We start from the raw sequence: 20883 nt of genomic DNA on the forward strand, positions 1-20883 counted from the left end.
ATAAAGAAAGACATGTTCAGATACATATACTGCTGTGTGTGTGTGTGTGTCTGTATACTTTTAGCCTGTAAGCATTTGGTTAATGTTTCGACCCTGGTGACCACCTCTTGTCCTGTCTAACATAGAAACTCCTGGGTCGACTCTGTGAGCAGAACCGAATTCTGAAAGACCACGAGGCCGTAGTCCACAGACTGAGGATGGACAAGGTACATCAATTCCTCCCATTTTGCCCAAGAAATGTTTTCTTTTTTAGATGTAATCAAATTTGTGCTGCTCTGATAAAAACCATGATGTTAACTTCTGAAGGAAACCCATGAAGATTATCTGATCTTACAATGTCCCAGCTAGCAGAGCCACGAGGGACCCAAATGGCATACCCAACTGAGCCTAGCAAAGCCCCACATGGGTTAGCCCAAATGGATTAATACTGGGCCAACATGGGTAGAATGTAGCCCATTTGGGACCCATCCAGTACCCTAACTTCCTGTTTAAATGCTCAAGTAGATGCCCATGTGTGCCTGAACAGCAATCCACTTAAAAGCCCACTCTGAGCCCATGCATAGTTGATGTCCACCTATCCATTTGGATGTGTTGTCTGGAATGCAAAGATATATCCATTGATCTAATCAAAGAAACCCCCTACAGTAACACCCTACAGATCTTATCAGCCAAGTAGGAGCCAGAGAACCTCAGCAGCAATAGGGAAACCAGGGCTCCTTACTTGAGTCAGACCTGGGAGAGAAGCCGGTCTTTACCCAAAGGGCTTGGCTAGACACAGCTTGAAGAAATTACTTGGAGCTACCGTCCTATAGACGAATCAAGGGCAGGGATTGGCATTGGGGTTTGGTGCATTGCAAGCCTGAAGGCAGACAAACACCAGGACGTGAGCTTGCTAACCCTGGCAGCGGTGACTGCAGTGGTTTGACTTGACTTTCTGCAACTGATGTACAGTCCAACCAGCCACAGCACCATGTGACCGAAGAGTTGACTCAACATCTTTATGACAGTGTCAACAAAAGTTAAAACATGATTCACAGTTGGACTGTAGATTGCTGTGTATTGTGTTGCCATACTCCTACTCACTGTTTCAGGAAATTAACATTTGCAATATCAGCGTAGGCCCTGTTATGAGTAATTTTGGTTGACAAGATCTGTTGTTGTATCTCCAAACATCAAATATGAGAATTCAATCAGAATAATCAAACTTGTATCACAAACTGGAATATGTCTTTGAGACTCAAAGGGATGAGTTGAAATGCTAAACCTGTTGTTCAGGGGAAAATAACGGAAAGCCCATTTCCAAGTAACTCTTCTTTTCTTGCTTTACATGCTTGCTGTTCCCAGGACAGCCTAGAGGAGGCGTTGGTGGCAACTCATCAGGAGATGGAGCTGTACATTGCCCAGCCTTTGGCCATGGATAAACTGCGGTTCAAAAAGGAAACCCTGCAGAACCAGCTCATCAACATCAGAGGGGAGCTTTCCCAGGCCTCCAGTGTAAGAAACATAGACAATAATTAATAAGAAAGACATGTATTAATAAAGGGTTTTTTGACTTTAAAGCCCACATTTGCTTTGGTCCACTCTGTTTCAGCTTAAAATTAAGTCTGTCAATGATTAATAGTTCTGACCTGAGGGCATATTCAAGAGATTTGATTATTTAATCAATGTTCCATTATTCCCACAGCATGTACCCAAGAGAACTCTTACTTTACCAACATAGCAGTAAAAACAACAAACATCCCCCCAACTCTTTGCCAATCACAGACTGAATTATCCGAACTAAAGACAGCTTGTTCTTTTATTCAAGCAGAACTGTTTCTGTGCCTCTTTCAGGCTTTAACCACCACTCGCATGGAGTTTGAAGCAATGGAGGACGAGGCCAGCGCCATTCATGGAGATCTGTGGGAGCAGCTTAATGCAGGAGGGCAGGTAAAGGCTCACACTTACAACAAAGTTATAAGCCAACAGTCATACATTTATCATTTGATTTTATAAAAAAACTTTCATTAAGATTCAGCTCTGCATGATTGACTACTGATAGGCCGACATACAGTCATATCAGTAACCACTGAGTTAAAGTCCCTTTCCTTTCTAGCAAACGGTTTCCCACGAGTTACACTGTTTTCAGGATCTCTTCCTCTTAAATCTAAAGGCCCCCAGAAAAGCTTTTGTTTCCTCTCCATGTGCGGAAGGTTTCCTCACAGAGGCAGAGTAATGACAACCATGAAATGAATGAAACAGGAAAACAAGATCAACAGTACTTTTTGACTGTGCTGGACTTATACCTGGGTCCACCCTTACAAATGCGTCATGATTTTATGTTAGAAGTTGTTAGAAATGTTAGGTTAGGATTCACTTACAAAACAGAAGTTGAGTTAATTATTGTGTATTAGGTGATTTAACAGCAATTACTTGTTCCAAAGGCATTGAAGAAGGTTAAGTAAGTTTCAGGCCTTCTTATGTAGCCAGTCGAAAATACGAGATGTTTGATATCCAGGCCAAGACTTCCTATTCTGTCAGCTGTCAACTGGATTATTAATTTGCACTAACCAGGTCTCTGTAAATAAAGATCATTCCTTCAGTGGTTTTATTGGCTCTGTTCACCTTATTTCTCTAAATTCTTTGTTGTGTTTTGCAGAGTGAGCTGGTTCGTAGGCACATCCAGAAAGAGTTTTGGCGCGTCCAGGATGTGTTAGAGGGACTGCACAAGAACAACTCATCCAGAGGCACTGACACAGCCAAGCACAGAGGTGACACATTTGATCGTGAAAATGACCACAGGTTTAGTAGAAATACCAGTGGTATATCTAATGGTTGTCCCTGACCACCCCCCCTCCCTGTCTTTCTCTGTTACAGTGGCCAGCGGTGCATCAGGCTCCTTTAGCACCAATAGTCCAGCCAGTCCCCTGAGCTCAGTAAGCCTCACCAGCCCACTCAGCCCCTTCTCCCCAGTGCCCGGCTCCCAGGCCTCCCCCAACAAACAGCTGGGCCCGGAGGTAAGCACCGGACACACCCAGCTGGGGACCAACCCCAATCCAAAACCTGACACAGGCCAATTTTCAGACTATGCAACCAACCCAGAAATGCATAAAATATCAAGCCCTAAACCCCGCCCCAAGTCTTGTACATTACCTCATTTCAAACCGGATCTTAAGCCTCGGAGTAGACCCAAAAGTTTCATAGAACCACCCACAAGTCTGCACTCTGAAAATATAAAATACTATGGTTGTGAAACCCATGAACACATCTTTCCTGAACTTTGCCTAGCTTGCCATGACCCTAGGGAGCCCTTTAGTAGATTAGACCCAGTGATAGAGGAAACAGACCAAAACATTAACTGCAGAACCAACTCACACTATGACCAACCTTTAAATGCAGCCAAAGCCAGAGCAATGGACCAGATCCATTTTCTCCAAGTATGCCAGGACTCCAGATATGCCAATAAGCATTCAGACACAGTCCAAGTCCACTCTGACCTTCAGGAAGTTAGTTGGTTAACCTCAAAGGTTAACAGCCAAGATATCAAGGTTGGCCTCAGAAAAGACATCTATCCAGACTCCCAAAGGTATCACTTCACAGGATACCATGATGGTCCAAGAAACCAGTCCAACAGACGCTTTTCTGTACCTGAATCCCAGATGCTGCATCTTAAGGACTCCTATCAGACCGATGTTTTATCACTATGCTACAGCCCGAATCTTTATACACCTTCAGTCCCTTGTTTCAGAGGTACAAGCCCAGAAACTCTGCATCATTGCCAGCTGGCCTCTTGGCCATCATGTGATGCTGGTGAAGGTGCTATGCCAGATACCTACCCAAATCATTCCCACTGTAATCGCTTTGGTACAGCGTTCATGCAGACCCATCTTTAAAGAGAAAGACATCCAACACTCCATTCTTGTAATCCCCTATTTTTACCCTGTATCAGCAACATTTACCTTGACATTACTTGAGGTAACAGGACATAATTTTTGTACCCATTTGTAAAGTCTCTGGTGCTGTTCATTGCCTTTGCAAACACAACCTTAGCTACATTTTTAGTTAGCAGTGCACATCTATTTAATGCTCTTCAGGAAGCCCATGGAACAGTGTCAGAATAAGTGTCCGGATGCATCGCTCATCTATTTTTTAAATAACACTCTTTGGCACTTTGGTGCTTCAGTGTGATTCCCAAAAGGTTTTAGGTATGTAAGCCAGGACATTTGGCCAGAGTTACATTGAGTGAAGGGTTCACTCAGACATTTTCTGTCATTTATTTAAAGAACATCCTTTATTGATCCATTTCATGAAAAAAAAAAAATAATTATCAATCAAACTGGGAGCCAGACAAATCAGCAAGCTCATGTTTTATATGCGTCTGGTCCCCTCCAGTTCAGACGGATTTCCATCTGACCTGATTCAGGTCGGGCCAATCACAACTGGTAATCTAATATTAGGCATTTTTGTAAACAACCAAGATTGCCGCCGCTGATGTGTACATTCTGAATTTGCTATAACATCAGTATTAAATGAAATGGATGGTTGTTAATGTTACACAATGAAATCAGCTTTAGTGTATTCTCTGAATTAGAACCCAGATGAAATGGACTTTGGAACTACCTAGCCTTGAAGCCTAAAGCTACAACACCTGATGGTTGTAGCAAGCAAACACATGGTCTGCATCCATGGATAAGGCACAGCAAAAATCAGGATGCACTGACTTTCCAGGCTATTTTAAATTTGCGATGCCAGGCTATAAAACCCCTCTGTGGTTTGAAAGTGAAGGACACCTGCTCACCTGTTAACAAGATTCAGAGTTCCCTGTCAGTTGAATTCTTTCGTGTTGGACTAAGTGCTGGAGTCCAGGTTCTCTGTGAAATATGACAAGCTGTACCCGTCACCTTCACTTCCAAACATGGCCCTAATTGGTGTCTTGGCAAACCATTGGTGTTAAAATGTTAGTTAGCCACATTAGGCTAAAAATCATCAGATCAGGCGCTTAATGAATATTGTAAGACAAAATGACTGAAGAACGCAGAAGCTGTCAGGCGGGTCTTTCATGTTCCTCACACAGATTTTCATATCTTACTCCTTAACATGAGATCAAGACCCAACTCCACAGAATCATTCCCATGAGTCCTTTCTGCTCTGCACTTTGCCTGGCTTATTATCACCTCCTGATGCGCAGCCCTCTCTCTTCCTCCTTTCCTTTCTCCTTCCCTCCTCCCTCCTCTCTGCCCTTACGGTGGTCTAGGAAAATGTTCCCCCAAGACCTCCCCTCCCCAAGTCCTACTTCCCTTTGGAGCCCTCCTCCACCTTCCCCCCGTCCATCCCACCCCTGCCCTTTGACAGCACCGCCTGGCTACGCAGCTTGGGCATCGATGATGGTTACCTAGATGGTGAAGATTCTCTCTTCAGAAAGGTATTTGGGTGTTTCTGCCCTCGCTTCCCCCGCTCCTGTTGTCCAATGTCATCTTTTAAAACATCATTTTTAACCCTGTGAGCCACCAGAGACCATTCCTCCCTCCAATTCCATGTTATTCATCTTTCAAACCTTCATTTGTTCAAGTGTTACCCCCATTGCCTCTGATTATTCCTCCATGCCTCCATATCAGCCCGTACATGACCTCCCAAAGCACTGCCCCCCTTTGCTCTTTTTAATGCCTCTTCTACTAAAACCTGTCAGCTGCATGTTCTAACACAAAGTGTCTCTTTCTTTAAACAAAGCGCCATGAGTCCCGGCACCTGGTCGGAGTTCTCTACAGCTGCAGATCGTCCGTCAAACTGTCTATGTGCCTTCGTATCTAGTTTCTTGGTAGCGATGTAGTCGAGCTAGTTGGCACATGTTCACACCAGGAAGCAGAACAGTGAAAGTCTTTCTCACGAATAAGGTGGAGCTGGAGGATTCGAGCGAAATCTTTGAACTGGTAACAACAGTCAAAGTTTGAGCAGAATCCACTGGTCCCTGAAATCCACTGAAATAAAGTCGATCTGAAACTTCACTGTCAAACATGCTGGTGTGATCAGGTCTTTAAGTCATGCATTGTTCCTGTCATTACAGGTGCACGAGCCAGTTTAACATATTGCCCGATGGCTGTAGACAGTAATGCATTTGAATGCATTCTGTTTAATCAGCAGCTTCATATGTTTTAAACTGTGTTCACTAGCTTCAGGTTCAAAGTTTCATGATGAATTATATCAGCTTTCTGTCTCACAGTTTGGAGAACAGAGCAACTTCAGTGATGTGCAGGACCAGGCCCAGGACCGACAGTCCACCATGAACAAAGGTCAGCGACAAGCTCCAATTTCACATGTGATAAACTCACTGATCAAAATCCAGCAAATAACCTCATCCACACTGCTACGTTTTCATTTTAAAATCTCCGTCCAGACAGATGTTTAACATGCCTGAGAACACCCATAGCATCATCGTACATGTACACTGTACACTGTGCAGGTTCAAACACAGACTGGTTCCCTTCATCCAAAACAGCAGCTCTCCATGTAGAGCTGATGACACTGCTGGACACAGAAGCTCCCTCCTGCACATGTAGGCAGTAACAGAATTAGAGCGCAGAATTAACAGCACAACAGCAGCAAGCAGAGACAACAAGGTCAGCAGAGCCTGGGATTAGTTATTCATGTTGACCAAACCAATGCTAAAAGCTGACGTTTGTTTTCGTTAGGAAAAGGGTCACATGACCGGGGCGTGACAAATCAGGGCAGGTGTAGGTGCAGTTTCTGCCTGTGTACACTGAAACACAACCCTGGAGCCTCAAACTGGCACTTGGCAGCAGTCTCTGCTTTAGGGCTTTGAAACAACGGAGCACTGTGGATGCCAGATGTAAACCTTCCCAAAGTGAAACATTTAAAAACAAACGCAACAACGTGGACGAAGCCTTCGGTTCGTTCACAGAAAGTACTGTTTGAAATGATCTCTGGTGTCTTTGCCAGTTGGCATTGTTCCTCCTAGAACAAAGTCACCGACTGACGAGGCACACATTGGATATGCTGGAGTGTCCCGGTATCGCGGCAGAGCGCAGAATGGAATCTCCAGGGTAAGTCAACCCTTTCATCAGCAGGTTATTACAAGGACAATGAGTCTTGCTGCTGGAGCTCAGATAGTTAAAGTGCTAATCTCGAAGATTTTCTTGTAAATAAATGTCTGTTAGTCACTATCTATTGCCGAATGAGGTTACACAATGGTGATTAAGCCTATGGCCCACTGATGAAAGCCTTTGCATTTATAGTGTATAGTATTATTATGGACTCGGTGTCTGTGGCGACAAAAAATCTCAAGCGGTGCCCAGTTAGTGACGTGTTTTCCAACACCCAGCAGTGGTTGGTCTGCCAGAGAGGGTACGCGGAGCTAAGCGGCTGCTTTTCCGGTCTCTGCAAGTGTTGCGAGTAAACAGTAATCTACTATGGCTGAACAAACATAGAAAAGATGGTTGACTACAGATTCAAAAATAGGTTTAAATCCAAAGAAAAAGAAACTAAATTGACGCTCAGATGAAGGCAAACAGCCTAAAAAGGAAAGCAACCATCGGCGAGTTATAACCTTAACAACGGGAGCCATCCGTAGACGTCTGGTTAAATTGGGAAGTGTGCCTCCATTATTACCATTTATCACCATTAGAGAACAAACTGAAATCTTCGAGATTGAATCCTTACCACTATTTTCACATAAGTTAGAGACAGCCAACGACATTTGAAATTGAAGTAGAGAGGCCCAGGGGTGGTACCAAGGGGAACTCCAACTACTTCCAAGAGACATTAAGTAGCCTCTGTCTGGCTGTATGTTGTATGATACTGTATGATGTTTGAATCCCACATCTCTGTCACAGGAACGTCCAAAGAGTGCTGTGTTTACTGCAGAGGTGAAGTCCAAGATGAGCGTGGAGGAGCAGAACGAGCGAATCCGGCGAAACCAGAGCAGCTCTGTTAGGGACAAGAGGCGGAGCCTAAACCTGTCAGGTGGACAGTCGCCAGCCAACTTTAAAGTGGTATGATGATACCATTGTCTCAAACATTAAACCTGCTCTGTGCTTTGTAGTACGTACAGCAGCTGCTCTGACGAAGCGCATCCTCTGCATGCAGTCTGCACAGCCCTGGCCGTACACAATAAAGAAAGCTACAATTTGTGTGTGTGTGTGTGTGAATACAGATTCGGAGGCGGCTGACCGCTCACGAGATCGACATTAAAGACTTGGAGGCGGCGGTTCGAGGTCAGGGCCAGGAGTCCCCTCGGGAGGAGATCGCTCGCCTGAGACGACTTCAGATTGAACCAGAACATTTCGACCTGGACATCAGCAGGGGGGTGAGCCTGGTCAGCTGATCGTTCACTCTTTCGCTCATATTGTTCTCATGCAGAGTTTGTTAGGTGTATATACTGGAAATAACACGTAAATAAATACATGCATGAAAGAACTTTAACTTAAACCTAAATATCAATAAAGCAACCATCCATGTTTATGTACGGTCATCATGTTGTCTTGCAGCTGATGGCTCCTGACAAAGTAGTGATCCCGGAGCGTTACCTGGACGTGGAGGACGACACTCCTCTGAGCCCGGAGGAGCAGAAGGAGAAGCAGAAGAAGTTGGAGCGGATAAAGACGCTCATCGCCAAATCCAAGTGGGTTTTAATCTCATTTATTAGACAATTATTAGTTAGTTTTCTATGATGCTCACATGTTTTTCACATGCTGATCTCTCTCTATACTGTCCTTGCGTTTGAGTTGCTGGTATTCAAGCCCGATAGTTCTCCAAAAAGCACAAGGCGTAACTTTTCTTGGTATTTTAGTCAAGAATTCACACTTTTGTAGAACTGCAACAAAACACAAATTTGCATACTTAATTAATAAAAGTAGAGATTACAAACAATAAGGCAAAATGTAAGGCCGCAAATCTTCAGAACTAAAAATGCTGAGTCACACTGCTAGCTTACAGCTCTGCCTGCTACTAAATAACTACGTTCACAATAACCAACTCAAAGAGTCTTATTACGTCAAAGAAATCAAAACCGTAATACTTACGGACAAATAGTGTCCAAGGCAACAATGGAGAACTCAGAATGCAGCAGGAGACGCAGAAGCAGCCTGTCCTCTACCGCACTGAACTGGTACTGAGTGAAATTCACTCCTCAAAGCTAGTGCTTAAAAAGAACCAGGAGGGGGCAGTATAAAAACAAAACTTAATTCCACAGTTCAAAATGTCCTTTTTCTACATAGGACAGAACACTCTGTGAGCGACTCTGTGAGTTCATGCGGAAGAAGGAGGCTTTTTAACCAGTAGTAGTATCAGATTGTCTTTGAATCAGAAAATCTATGATTGGCTTAAAGACATTTCTTTATGACTGTACCTGAAATATACATGACAGAGCACTGACTGTAAGTTAGAGATCAAATATTAGGTCTACATCTTTTGTGATATCAAATGTGAAATAAGGAACGGTGGACAAAATGTCCTTCGGTCAGTTTCAGCTAAATAAAGATAAAATGAAATTATTAGACATCAGAATCAAACTGGGTTTAAAAACAGGTTTTCATTGGCCATCGTACAACAACAATAGAACCACTTGCAAAAATAAGAAATAACAATTCAGAAACAAATATCAAAAACACAAAATGTCTCTATGCAGATGATATTATATTTTATATCCACTATAACAAAAACCTCTTCTTGTTCCGTCTTTGCTCCTCCTTCCATCAACACTCCTCAGTCTGCAGAACATGGTTCCTCTGCTGGACGGCCCGGTGGAGGGCGGAGCTCCCGCCAGTTCACAGCAGCAGCTGCAGGAGCAGGAGAAGCGAATCGAGATCTCCTGCGCTCTCGCTGCTGAGGCATCTCGACGCAGCCGAATTCTGTCTGGTGAGGACCTAACCATGCACAGCTAACCATGCACCGCTAACCATGCACTACTAACCATGCACAGCTAACCATGCACCGCTAACCATGCACTACTAACCATGCACAGCTAACCATGCACCGCTAACCATGCACCGCTAATAGCTGCTAAATATTCACTATTGATTGATTGATCAATTGATTTTATTTTGAACATGTACAAAAGAAATAGATAAAAATAAAACAAGACAACAAAACATCATCTCCAGTGTGATTCCACCCATTGTACACATTCAAAAAGGAGTTGGAAGAAGCATACACTTGTCGGGTCCTACCCCCATGTTCACTCATTATTCATATAATAATAAGGATGATAATAATAGTAATAATAGTAATATAACAAAATTGATAATATTAGTACCAATTATAATATTAGTATCAATAATAACAATGATAACAACAATTTACACTATTTAAACAGAGGTGCACAAATACACAGAATGACCCAACCCAAAATGGCTGGTGAACATCAAGACCCCTCCTCCCTGTATTTTGTGAAGATTATGCTTTTGTGACTGTTTTTAAAGTAAATCATGTTTGGACATTGTTGAAGCTCCACATTCAAACCATTCCATAGTTTAACACCAGCAACTGATACAGAGAATTGTTTCCTTGTTGTGCGTATTTTTTGAGTTTTGAAGTCTAGTTTTCTCCTTAGATTGTACCCTCCCTCTCTTTCCTGAAACATTTCCTGTATGTTATGGTAAAAGATTATTTCTTGCTTTGTACATGAACATTGCTGCCTGAAACTGCACAATGTCATGAAGTTTAATCAGTTTAGATTTAATGAATAGTGGATTGCTGTGTTCCCGAAAACTGACATTGTGAATTATTCAGATGGCTATTGTTACACAGCAGAGGACATGCCACATTCGGACTTATGCACATGTCTGCACATGACTCCTTTGTGTGTAATTTTTTCAATGCCAAGTCCTGTTGGAATCCAAGTTTAAAATGGCACAACACAACACATTCTGATGGCACAGTTCCCTTCTGCTCCGAACGTTTCACTGCACACATCTGTGAGTGTGTTAGACCAGTGGTATGGGTTAGGGCTCAGGTCTCACACACACACAGATCAGTCCAGGTGCTGAACGAGCAGGTAGGGTTCGTAGAGTTACCCTGTGCAGGACATATAAGTTATAAGAAAGGATTTCTCTTTATGTCTGGAACCTTAATTTTAAGACGCACTCCCTCTGCATCATTCACTATGTTCATATTAAAGCTTAATTCACAGCTGTATTATATATGATCATGTATGTGGACCTGACACATCCTCAGTCTTTCATTACATGAAGTCATGATGTCATCCTGTCTTATTGCATCATCTCACATTCAGCTGCACAGATGAATTCACATGAAGAGAGGCAGGTTGAGTTTGACTCTCAGATGAACAGTCACTGTGTGTCGGTCATTAGTTCAGTTATTCTGAAACAAACATTTATAATCCAGAGCTTTTAGAGAGCATGGCTGCGCCTCACGGGGCTGCAGAGAACACTTTTACATAAATCATACTCTAACCCACAGGATCCATATCTCACTCTCAACTTTATCAAAACAGGTCCATATTTTCCCAGTGTGGGAGGATTAATGTACAGAAACATCTGGAGATCAACATGCTGAGGTTGAGGACCCTCAGGTCCTATAAGGTTCAGATATCTCACATATCTCAAGAGAAAGAAGGAAACATTTCAACAACTTTGAATCTGTATTTACATCAAGCCTTGTGTTAATACATTTAATTAATCTATAAAAGTAATAATGTAATAGTTTATATGTGGTGCATTATAACTATAAATCAGTGTCACCTCACAGCACACATGCTCTTCTTTAAGGACCCTCCTCATACTCACAGTTAAGTCACACAGGTATACCTGAGCCTTACCTGGACATGTATTAACAGGATGGTGTCCCTTAAAACCACAGTGATCAGTTTGCACCCTGAGAGTCCTCACATGTCTGTCTTCAGGTGTCCCTCCTCCTCACCTCTTACATCACTGTTCTCCTCTCTGACTTCTGCACTCTTTGTTTCCCTCCGTTCACTCCTCCTCCCGCCATCTCATTCCAGCCCAGTGCGCCCCCAGCCCCCCCACCTCCCCGACCAGCCTGGCCCCTCCCCCTTCCTCCGCTGACTACCCCAACTCCGCCCACATCATGAAGGTGTGAGTCCTATAAGGTGAGTGTGCGTCCACCACACCATGTGCACCTGTCCCCTCCCCCTCCCCTGATGTCCTCACTGAGCTTGATGATGCAACACTTTATGTTTCAGAGATGTTTAGATATCTCAGCTGCTGATGACGCCACAATCCTTCCTTCCTGTATAAACACCTCTCGTCCTGCTGTAGTAGTGATTCTGTACAGAATGCTTGATCAGGTGTCCATTATCAGGAAGGTATGGACGGCATGCAGCCTGCGTGGGACAACTGCTTCCACAGAGTCCATAGATTCTATATAATGAACACGTCTTCAGACATTATCCTGAGTTTACTGGTTGTTATGATGGTTCTTACAGTTTGTACAACGTAAATGTAACAGTCTGTCCAAAGTCAACGTTCATTCGCTGAAGTTAGTCTGATCTTTGTCTCTCTGTCTCTTTGTACCTCTGTCTCTCTGTCTCTGTCTCTCTGTCTCTTTGTTCCTCTGTCCCTTTGTACCTCTGTCTCTCTGTCTCTGTCTCTTTGTCTCTCTGTCTCTCTGTCTCTTTGTCTCTCTGTCTCTTTGTGTCTCTGTCTCTTTGTACCTCTGTCTCCTTGTCTCTCTCTCTGTCTCCTTGTCTCTCTGTCTCTTTGTACCTCTGTCTCTCTGTCTCCTTGTCTCTCTGTCTCTTTATCTCTCTGTCTCTGTCTCCTTGTCTCTCCCTCTCTCTGTCTCTTTGTACCTCTGTCTCTGTCTCCTTGTTTCTCTGTCTCTTTATCTCTCTGTCTCTGTCTCCTTGTCTCTCCCTCTCTCTGTCTCCTTGTCTCTCTGTCTCTTTGTACCTCTGTCTCTCTGTCTCTGTCTCCTTGTCTCTCTGTCTCTTTATCTCTCTGTCTCTGTCTCCTTGTCTCTCCCTCTCTCTGTCTCCTTGTTTCTCTGTCTCTTTGTGTCTGTAGCTCAAGCTCTGGCTGCGGTGAAGTTTGACGGAGCTTCTTTCTGAGGACAAACAGAATGAGGAGGACGGACTCAGAATAAAGACTTTTATTTTCTTCAGCACCTGAACATCAGCAGCACGAGGAGCAGTCAGAGGAGGCCCTAGGAGATGATTATATAAGAAGACTTGAGACTCGTGAACGCACCCCCAAATAAAACCTCTGACCCATCCGACCCCGACGACTCCCACTGTGTGAGGCTGCAGATCTAGCTAGCTTCTAGCTTCAAACTGTGTAATATATCATTTAGCTCAGGACACATTCTACAAAGTAGAGATTACAGATGAACTTGTATGTTGATGACGACATGTTTTACACTCATAATGAACTGCGGTCTGATGTTGACCACAAGGGAACACTGCATGTATGAGGACCACGCTGGAGATAAAACAAGAGAAGGAGCTCTGGATGAGGACGGATGGAACTTTCTGAGGTGAACAGGTAGAAAAGAGTCTCACTCGAAGCGTAACGAGAGGATCTCCTTCTGCTCAGAGAGGACGATGTTCATGATCATCTACATCCATGGTTCAGTGAGGGGCAGAGGGCCTCACCCACATCGACTGATTGTGAGAGAGAATCCTCATCGTTCGTGGAAGTCTGAGGACTCTCCAGAACTCACTGTGATGCCTGACTCACCTCCATCCTTACACTGCCCTGTCACAGCGACCTGCTCTGTTTCAATTACACTCATGTGCAAACATCAGCATCCATATTGATTGGGTCTAATATCACCTGGATTATGTTTCGCTTCAGTGCATCACCCATCTTTCACACCAAACACAAAGGAGAACAGGGTTTATAGAGAGGTAGAGCGATGATCTCACTGACCTGCTGAACATCCTGTCCTTAATCTCTACAAACGGATATGTGCGCAGGAATCACAATCTGTAGCTGAGGGACAAGATGCATGTTTGTAGTCAGAGTAGCATTGACTAATCAGATTTTGGCTGTATGCAGGAAGAACCGTCTGTGTGGAGAGCAAAAAGAGGCAAACACATCAGCTGTAATGCTGAAACCCATCAGCATTTATGAACAGACATCTGAATATCATTGCAGAAAACAACCCAGTCGCCGAATCTCTCAACTGTGACTTGCGTCTCGCTTCTCTACGTGCAGTCAGACTGGAAACAATGAGCAGCAGACGTGAGAGGAAGTCATATCCTGGATATTTGTTAACCATCATCCAAATATCTTCTGGCTCCCCATAAATATCATCCTTCTCCCCCAGAGGCTAAATCATCATCATTGGTACAAGTTGTCCTCGTTATGGGACATGGATGAGATCCATGAGAGATGGAACACGCAAGGACACATTTAATCTGCATGGTCGTAAAGTTTAGCCTTGTCGTGCGAAAAGTTTTGACATCAAAGAGGCTCTCTCTACTCTCAATAATAATAATAATATCATAATAATATCAGGCATTGAGAGTAGACAGAGCCTCAGAGGATCAAGGCAGCATGGACGTCAGGACTCTGTGGTGTGGTTCTCATTCTCCCATCTGGGTCTGAGTGTAGTCAGACTAACAGTGGAGGGACTCGCAGATACTTGTGTTCAGACTGACGTGATCCAACTACGGCTGTCCGACAGGAAGTGACACCTTTCACACCTTGTTGTGGCTCAGGCATAATAAAGAGCGTAACACCAGCAGTGGTTCTTGGTGTATTTCGGCTAATTAAAAGAAGCATGTTCTTTTTTTTATGTCTCCATCCCAGTCAATCAAAGGTAGCCCAACCCTACACCCTCCCCTGCTTTATGGTCTCTGTGACTCTAAATGGGAGCACCAATGATCATGCTGTGTTGAAGAAGACTCGAAACTATGGATTGGGACCATAAACTGATTAGGAAAATGTTTACTGAGGGAATAAACAAAGAGAGTCGCCCCCTGCTGAAAATGAGGCACTTCTGTATTGGCTTCACTCCTCTTCTATATACAGTCTATGGTTAACTTAAGTCCAGAAGGCTCTTCCTGGTAGAATAAAGTGGTCCGACTACACGACGGTTAAGGTTCATTTAAAACTCTCTAAGCAGTGGACAGTGAAGATGTTAGCACAGACTGCTAGCAGGACGTGACGTCACCTCCAGCACCATCTCTGCTCTTTATAAACCTCTCTGCGCTGATGTTTCATGACCTTTGACCTGTAGTCCAGAAGCATATGAGTGTAATTGATATAAAGCAGAGTCTTCACTGTGTACATGTGTTCATCTCTGTGTTTGGCATCACTCTGATTGTTGGTATTTAAAGTTTAGGTAACGTTGGATCCGTAAAGTGAAGATAGAAGTGACCTTAGAGGAGTAACGTGTCTGTGTAAAGAGAGGTTAGCTAACATGCAGTCAGTACAGAGTTTATATACTGTCATTAACACATCACATCATTCATCCAGTCATGCAGTGCCATATGTCTGAGTCTGCTGTTTTATATGCTGTCATAAAGAGACGTATTATAATGAGTTTAAGTCTGGAGGAGTTGCTGTTATCAGTGGCAGCAATGACTGTTACAAACGATCAGTATCTACTTGACTTTTTGTCATATTTGCTCAAACTGTCACTTTAAACATGCAGTTTATCACTTTATCCCAAGTATCCCATGAGAGAGATAATCTGTAAAAACAATCATGTTCCTCTGGCTCCTCCTACTGCTCCTAATGGCAAGAACCCAACGCTCCCGAACCACAACAACCAATCAGAGCCGAGCAGTCTCTCAGGCTGCTGTCAATCACTGCTCACTCAGCCCCACTCCCCCCCGCGCATGCTCACACTGTCGAGCTCAATATTTTCAGTGTGTGCGGCATCAGTAGGTTTTGTATCCACAATGGCTGAAAAACAACCACCGGGATTGAAAAAACTGCCCTACAGAGAGAGTTAAGGCGAGGAAGACAAATGAGGAAAAGCAAGTTATAAAGAAAGAGTTGGACCGAGACAGAAACAAAGCAAGAGTAAACATTAGTTAGCCACAGTTCTGCTTGACGGGTATTTACCCCAGCTTAATTTCTGCTGTATTTGTTTTCAAAATGTGTTTCCACATTGTTCAGATGTCTGCGGTTACTGTGACGTGTTACGTAGGTGTTGCAGTCGGGCTAACGTTAGCTTGTTCCCAATGGGGCTGCTGTTTAGCGTCGTTTCATGGCGGAGTGGCTGAAAATATCTTTGTGAAGTGCCCAGGATAATGTTACCGCTTCGGACTTTCCCCTGATAGTTATGTGCCTGTGCTCTCACGGCTAAATGTTTTTCATTTCGCCTTACATTAGCGTGTTACTGCTTAGTTGGCGCTGTTTTTTTTCAGTCTCTGTTAGCAAACTAAGTGCTGGTGGTTTTGCCAAATAGAATCTGCTGTAGATTACCATTCACAGCGATAACACTGTATCTGCATCGATCGGGTTGGTGGTGTAAAACAACGGCTGCGATTGGTGACATGTCACGTTCTTACCGGTGTGTCCGCCATGTTGTTTACCTGGCTTAATCAGTTGCCGTGGTTGCTAGCCTGCCTGTGCAGTGCATGACAGCCTCCTCTGCGGGGAGGGGCTTTGGAGGCAGGACTGAAGCGCGGCGGAGAGAGAGGGGGAGGGACCTGGAGGTTGTAATCTTTCCACTCTCTTCTCCATCTTACCAACTGCAGCTTTAACCTGCCAAAAGGTTAATTTGTCTAATGTTATTACAGAAGATTTAGCCCCTCAATAAACCATATCTACTCACTTTTATCATTGCTCTAACTCATCCCTGTTTCCATAGAAATAATAATCAGAATCAGAATCTATCCTGCTCTCACCTACAGACCCCCGGCTCTCACCTACAGCCCCTCGCTCTCACCTACAGACCCCCCGCTCTCACCTACAGGTCAAAGCGTGAAAATTGAAACTTGTTCTCAAAAACAGTTGTTGTGTCTTTATTGCTGTTTCCTCCAGATTTAAACGCTGTGACCCCCTCCCTTCACACACACACAAACACACACACACACACACACACACACGCACGCACACACCCTGACCCTGTGTCTTGTGTATATCTGCTGTTTATACGTCTGTCCACTTTTCAGTGTTTCAGCTGTTTGTCGAAAGCCATCGTACGCCCAGAGACATTATGAGACAGGAAGCAGTGGCGGCTCTCCCTTCACAATAAAACTAAAGGATTTCAGAGAAATTTCTATTTTTGTTTCAGTTTTTTAAAGAAAGGGAACGTGTTGAGAAGAAGACGGAGTATTTTTTTATCTGCATGGTATTTGATGGTTTTTACACTCGATTCTGTTCTTGTCACAGAGGACGGTTTTATCGCTCTGCACGACGTCTGAACACAACTTTGATATTTTTGAACAACAGGAACCTGAAGCGTTAAAAACAGGAAGTCAAAAGTTGAGTCCATCTTTGATACCACATGTAGCATCTGTTAATGATGACAATAAATAATGTGTACATTATATTTTCAGTGTATCTCATGTAACCTGCTTCTTTGGGGACAAACTGCTTGAACTATGCAAATATGAAAAGAGACAAATAATCTGCTTGCAATAAAGTGAATGTAAACAAACAGTGTGAACACCTGATACCTGTTATTATTGCACACCTGTGCATGATGAGCTTCACTGCCAAACAGACTGACCCCGACCCCCCCTACATCCCCTTCCCCCCCCACCCTGAGAAATGAGAAGCTACCTGTAAATGAATAAAAGTGACCTTCATCCCGACGTTGACTTCGGTGAACTTTTTACTCTTCAGACCAGCTGACTTCCTCCTGTGTCCTGCCCCATCCACCTTAATGTAAATATATGTCGTTCCACCTTAACAGTACATAATAACTAATCAGTTGAGCTCCTGATGACGACTGATAACAGGCGTTTAATTAAACCTGATAACACCTGAATGAGCAGGTTCAGGCGTCACACAGACTCACAGCGTCTGAGGATTAATGATGAAATGAGCTGAGCTGTGCTTATTAAAGAAGCAGTGACAGCACACACACACACACACACACACACACCTGATAACACATCAGTACATGAAATATACCTTTGATTGACGACATCACTCAGGTAGCTCACAGAGCGGCTCCGAGTGCTCGGGTTAATGTTCAGCCAACAATGACAACATCAACGCACAAAGGTCACAGCTGAGAGAGAGACACGTTTAACCTCAGAGAGACGAAGACAGGATCAGGGACAGGGCGACAGGCAGGAGTGCGTGAGGATTACCATCATGGCTGCTGTCACGGAGATGCAGAGTGAGTGTGACACTGTAAAAATGTTGTGTAGTGTGACACTGTGCAACTCTGTGTGTGTGTGTGTGTGGTGGGGGGGAGGTCTGAAGCTCAGGTGGACAATAAGAGAGTATTTAAAGTTTCAGTTCATGCTGTTACCGCTGAATGAACGGCTGATTGATGGCTGTTAAAACCTTTCTTCACGGTCCACATGTTTGATTCATGTCTCACATTATTTAAAGGACTCTGTGACTTATGTATAAAGAAGCTAATGGTGACTTCATTACCCAGAATACACTCTGTTCTGCACTGAGGGATTCCACAGCAGCATGTCAAACCAGCAGACACTGAAACATGTCCATATTGCGCCTCTGCAGGTTTAAAGAATCAGACAGAGAATTAAAGCTACAGCCAGTGTGATCATTCGACAGTGAGACATTTATGATGTGTGTGTGTGTGTGTGTGTGTGTGTTACAGAGATAGGTTTGGGTCTGATGGGGTTCGGCGTGTTCTTCCTGATCTTTGGCGTCTTGTTGTACTTTGACTCGGTCCTGCTGGCCTTTGGAAACGTGAGGAAACTTTCACACACACACACACACACACACACACACACACACACACACACACGTCTGCTCAGGGAACACATCACAACATCACACTGTGACATCACACCATCACCGGCTCCTGTTTACACTCTCTGACCGGCTGAGGTCTGACGCTTTAAACAGGAAGTGAGGTAATAATAAATGTCACTTCCTGTTGAAGGACTGAGGGGTTGAATATGTGATGAAGTGAATAATGCACAGCAGGGCGTGATGAAGAGTTCACTGTCAGAGACAAAACAGACATTAAAGGTCCTGACGGTGAAGCTTTGAATCCTCCGACACTCCCAGTGTGACCATGAACACATCACAGCACACAGTGACACAGTGTGAAAAGGATGATTAAAAGACAGCTTATATAGGGTGTACAGACGTGATCACGGCTCTCAGAGTGGTGTCCTGTTTCAGATCCTGTTCCTGAGCGGTCTGATGCTCATCGTGGGCGTCAGGAGGACATCCACCTTCTTCTTCCAGAGACACAAGCTCAGAGGCTCCTTCTTCTTCCTGGGGGGCGTGTCCCTGGTGCTCTGCCGCTGGCCAATCACCGGCCTGCTGGCAGAGAGCTACGGCTTCATGCTTTTATTCAGGTCAGAAACACAACCAGTCGATTTCTCCCAAAATGATGACTATTTAATTTTTTTTATTCTCATTATGTCATAAATACTGACTGAACACGTCTGTCTGCCTGTCTCTCTGCCTGCCCCTCCGCCTGTCTCTCTTCCCGCCCCTCCGTCTGTCACTCCGCCTGTCACTCTACATGTCCCTCTGCCTGTCTCTCTGCCCGTTCCTCTGCCCACCTGTCTGCTGGTCCCTCTGCCCGTCTCTCTGCCTATCCCTCTGCCCTTCTTTTTGTCCCTCTGCCTGTCTCTCTGCCTATCCGTCTGCCCGTCTTTTTGTCCCTCTGCCCGTCTGTTTCCTGGTCCCTCTGCCTGTCTCTCTACTTGTCTCTCTGCTCGTCTTTCTGCTGGTCTCTCTGCCGGTCTCTGCTGGTCCCTCTGCCTGTCTGTCTGCTGGTCTCTTTGCGTGTCTCTCTGCTCGTCTTTCTGCTGGTCTCTCTGCCTGTCTCTGCTGGTCCCTCTGCCCGTCTGTCTGCTCATGTTTCTGCCCGTCTCTCTTCTCGTCTCTGCAGGTCGTTCTTCCCGATGGCGCTGAGCTTTGTGCTGTCAGCAGTGAACATCCCGTTCCTCCAGGCTGTGAGTCGTGCTCTCATTAATCATATAGACTCTATCATACATCACATACAGTATATCATAAATATATAATCATAATCATATAATATATATACATATACAATAAATATATCACATATCACAGTTGTATTATAGATGTTTTCTCGTGTGTTTCAGATGTTCCCCAGCAGCTCGTCGATGGTCTGAGCAGCACAGACGGAGGCCTGACGTCCTCTGACCGACTTAATAACTGCTCTCTATCTGCTCAGATTAATTTATTGTTTACCATGTTCAGTTTTTTGTACCTAAAACGTTTACAATTAAAAACCAGTCAATAAACAGCTGATCATGTGATCAGGCTGAATATCTTCCAGGCTTTTCTGCACTCAAACTTTCAGACATCTCTCAGATTCTCTCTTTGACACCAAACATCTCAGGGTTCATGATGTAAATAAACAGTTGTAAAATGTGACTGTCTAAACGTTTCTTATATTCTGACTGTGCAGGCCGACATGATGTCAGACTTTAGATTCATCATTCTACATGATGTAGGCATTCAGTCGGTCAAAGAGCTGTACTAAAATTATTTCCACTGAACATAATTTATTATCCTCGTTTATTAACCTTTGAGCAAGTCTTGACACCTGTATTCACCTGTATAATCTCTGCCTGCAGGTTAGAGCATGCAAACAGTTAATAACAATGACCTTCTGAACTACAAAGCAACTTCACAAACAACAGTTAATAAAATGAGCACATCTGTGTGTGAGTGTGAGACCGCTGTGAGGAGGCAAAGCTGTGACACAGACGGTGGATTCTGTCACGTTAGCTAGATTAGATAATTATAGATGACCAGTGACATCACTAATGCAACATGTCTTCTACTTCAGCAGTGTTATATTTTAATATTAAGT

The 20883-nt window shown here is 44.0% G+C and overlaps 2 protein-coding genes across 4 annotated transcripts in view; both read left to right on the forward strand.

The window, feature by feature from the left end:
* plekha6 (pleckstrin homology domain containing, family A member 6) overlaps positions 1-17532 on the forward strand; it is a 52211-nt gene extending 34679 nt beyond the window's left edge. The window contains exons 10-23 of one of the 3 annotated variants that reach the window (XM_069678211.1): positions 126-206; positions 1345-1494; positions 1834-1929; positions 2639-2750; positions 2857-2996; positions 5234-5401; positions 6197-6266; positions 6934-7037; positions 7827-7985; positions 8147-8308; positions 8481-8614; positions 9701-9849; positions 11954-12061; positions 12978-17532. In XM_069678211.1, coding sequence (XP_069534312.1) covers positions 126-206; positions 1345-1494; positions 1834-1929; positions 2639-2750; positions 2857-2996; positions 5234-5401; positions 6197-6266; positions 6934-7037; positions 7827-7985; positions 8147-8308; positions 8481-8614; positions 9701-9849; positions 11954-12051 — 1623 coding nt within the window. In that variant the 3' untranslated portion in view covers positions 12052-12061; positions 12978-17532. The remainder of the gene's footprint in view (positions 1-125; positions 207-1344; positions 1495-1833; positions 1930-2638; positions 2751-2856; positions 2997-5233; positions 5402-6196; positions 6267-6933; positions 7038-7826; positions 7986-8146; positions 8309-8480; positions 8615-9700; positions 9850-11953; positions 12062-12977) is intronic. The other 2 variants (XM_069678212.1, XM_069678213.1) reach the window with 2 other exon arrangements.
* A 665-nt stretch (positions 17533-18197) lies between these two features.
* golt1a (golgi transport 1A) lies at positions 18198-20340 on the forward strand. Its single transcript, XM_069678866.1, has 5 exons — positions 18198-18222; positions 18676-18767; positions 19209-19387; positions 19930-19993; positions 20147-20340. Exons 1-5 carry the CDS (start codon positions 18198-18200, stop codon positions 20174-20176), a joined length of 390 nt encoding a protein of 129 aa, XP_069534967.1. The 3' UTR covers positions 20177-20340.
* Positions 20341-20883: the final 543 nt, after the last annotated feature.

Source organism: Semicossyphus pulcher, unplaced genomic scaffold (assembly GCF_022749685.1).
Source record: "Semicossyphus pulcher isolate SPU_LCO1_2020_fin unplaced genomic scaffold, fSemPul1.0.p SCAF_3, whole genome shotgun sequence".
Classification (NCBI taxonomy): domain Eukaryota; kingdom Metazoa; phylum Chordata; class Actinopteri; order Labriformes; family Labridae; genus Semicossyphus; species Semicossyphus pulcher.